Source organism: Clupea harengus, chromosome 17 (assembly GCF_900700415.2).
Source record: "Clupea harengus chromosome 17, Ch_v2.0.2, whole genome shotgun sequence".
In the NCBI taxonomy this organism is placed as follows: domain Eukaryota; kingdom Metazoa; phylum Chordata; class Actinopteri; order Clupeiformes; family Clupeidae; genus Clupea; species Clupea harengus.
This window is the reverse complement of record NC_045168.1, coordinates 15443347-15445846: the sequence shown is the minus strand read 5'-3', so window position 1 is coordinate 15445846 and position 2500 is coordinate 15443347. Positions and strand designations below refer to the sequence as shown.

General features: G+C 48.6%; 1 protein-coding gene across 1 annotated transcript in view; it reads left to right on the top strand.

Moving 5' to 3' along the window:
- The window catches only part of LOC122133670 (trichohyalin-like), a 67078-nt gene extending 66689 nt beyond the window's left edge, over positions 1–389 (top strand). Inside the window, 2 exon segments of the mRNA XM_042710324.1 lie at positions 1–159; positions 192–389. The exon segment at positions 1–159 is cut by the window's left edge and continues 90 nt beyond it. Of these exon segments, the coding sequence (XP_042566258.1) occupies positions 1–159; positions 192–389 (357 nt within the window).
- The last annotated feature ends 2111 nt before the right edge of the window (positions 390–2500 follow it).

Here is a 2500-nt window from a genome sequence, read left to right as displayed (position 1 = left end):
GAGGAGCAGAGAGAGGAGAAGAGAGAGGAGCAGAGAGAGGAGGAGGAGAAGAGAGAGGAGCAGAGAGAGGAGGAGGAGAAGATAGAAGAGGAGGAGAAGAGAGAGGAGCAGAGAGAGGAGAAGAGAGAGGAGCAGAGAGAGGAGGAGGAGAAGAGAGGAGCAGAGAGAGGAGGAGGAGGAGAAGAGAGAAGAGCAGAGAGAGGAGGAGAAGAGAGAGGAGGAGAAGAGAGGAGCAGAAAGAGGAGGAGAAGAGAGAAGAGCAGAGAAAGGAGGAGGAAGAGGAGAAGAGAGTGCAGGTCCTAGTGGCACAAGAGGATCTAGAGGAAGAGCAACAGCAAGAAGAGAGACTGAAATCCGTGAAAATCCTTGAGCCATCCCCACCCCCATGAGATCCAGTGTCAGTCACGTACGTGAGACATGAGACTTGTCCTGGTCCAAGACGCACAGCACAGAGAGACAGAGGTAGAACCACAGAGAAAGGAGAGTCTCCAGCGCTGGTGAAACCTGACTTGATGGGATTTTAAAAACGTAAAACATCTTACATTTTACATCTTAACAACTTAACATCTTTAAAATCTTAAAACATCGGCTACATCAACCCCTCCCAGATCTCATCAAAATCCAGACCATACCTATTAGGCCTTAAAACTTCCCTACTACTGCAATATTTGATTACTTGAATCTCATTATTTATTTTTGAGGAGAGTGGATTTCATCATATTAAATTTGAACAATTGTTGATGTTATGTATCTTGGATCAATTTAGCGTTGTTGGTGGTCATGTGCTGGCAACTGCGTTTAGTGTGCTTCTATGAATTGCAGTTCTACTGCGTTTAGTGTGCTACTATGAGTATCAGTTCTACTTTATTGCAACGAGGCAGGCATAATCTATCAGAAACGTCAATTGCCAAGGCCTTCTAACAGAAGGAAATAGCCTACCAGCAACCTTAAAACAGTGTTACCTATTTTACTTAACTTCTGTTCACCTAAACCGTTGAGGCTGACAAATAAACGTTTATAGGACTTTTTTCGTTTCGTGGTGCCATTGGGTTGATCTTGATTAGCTGTAGGCTGTTACTTGGGTATCGGTTATGCAAGAAATATGGCTTCAACAGTAAATTTAGCACCAGTAAATCAGCCCATGTCAACTGATTAACAGTATGCATATAACAGCACATTTCTTCTCTTGGGTGAAACTAGCAGTTCTCCGCTGCTTTTGTGGTTGCAAGATTTTTTGTTGATCAAAACGATCTATCATCTGTGGTCAAATTAGAAGATGCAATTAGAAGATTAGAAGATGCAATGCAAAAAACACCATGGTATCCTGGTAGCGACAATGTCGTCAGGCTTTCCAGCTCAAACTCCCGGGACATGGTGCATTTAGCTGCTGGGAGGATGGCCCCCAGATACCCCTACAGGTCTGGGCTTACCCCATGTTCTTACCCCACCCCCGCCCCCCCCACTATGAAACTTGATTTGCCTTCACAGGCTTCAAGTCTCTGATCCGTGTGGATTTCTAGCTGCACCGCCTGCTCCATACCCGCCAGTAAATGAGCAGTATGGAGACACGTTGAGCAGCGGAGAGACGTTGAGCAGCGAAGAGCAGGTTTCTCAGGGGAGTCGTTGGGCAGCGGAGAGCAGGTTTCTCAGGGGAGACGTTGAGCAGCGGAGAGCAGGTTTCTCAGGAGAGGACTCGGCATAGTCGGCGGGGTCTCCAGTGGGACAAGGGGAGGGGAGGAGGATGAAGGTGGATAGAATGGTGTATGCGCTACACGGAAGCTCTCAGTGTGTGTGTGCTCCACGGTTGACCCTGCTTCTCTAACTGCTCTCAGACAATATGGGAGGCAGCTGACCCTGCAGATTTAATAGGACAGCTGAAATCCCCCTGGTGGCCGTGTGCGTTGGACTGATAACGTGAGCACCATCAGACGCAGGACTCAGATGAGACAAGCACAGTGCTAATCTCAGTCTCCCCCCAGACACCACAGAGACTAATCTGTGCCACAGATGGCCCAACACTGTTGAGGACAGTAAGGGGTCGACCTTGAGCAGTCAGGTAGCCGATGAATCATGTTAAAGTCAGTGACCTGGGGCTACTCAAGCATGTTATTAATGGTGTGCTGACTGAAGCCTAGCCCTGGGCAATCAGCTGTGTTATTGAGACAGAAATAGCAGAACTCACAGTGATTTTCCAACTATGTCAACAAACCGTATCCCAACTGCGTCAGTCAACACTGCAACAAAGTTCATCTAAATATGACACCTGAGTGACTCATGAGCTTAATTGGTGAGTCACTCTCCGTCTTACCTTCACCCCGAGGCCACCGCACCGCAGCCCTGATCAGAGACACAGCACAGCGTCTGAGTCATCGGCTCCTGCTCCTGGAGCCTCTGCTGGGGTTGAGGTGGGATGTGAGTCTGCTCTGAGCTGCCCAGAAGAGGGGCAGGGAGGGGTGAGCCGTGAGGCGGAGGGAGGGGTGGGGGTGTTTTGTGATGGCTG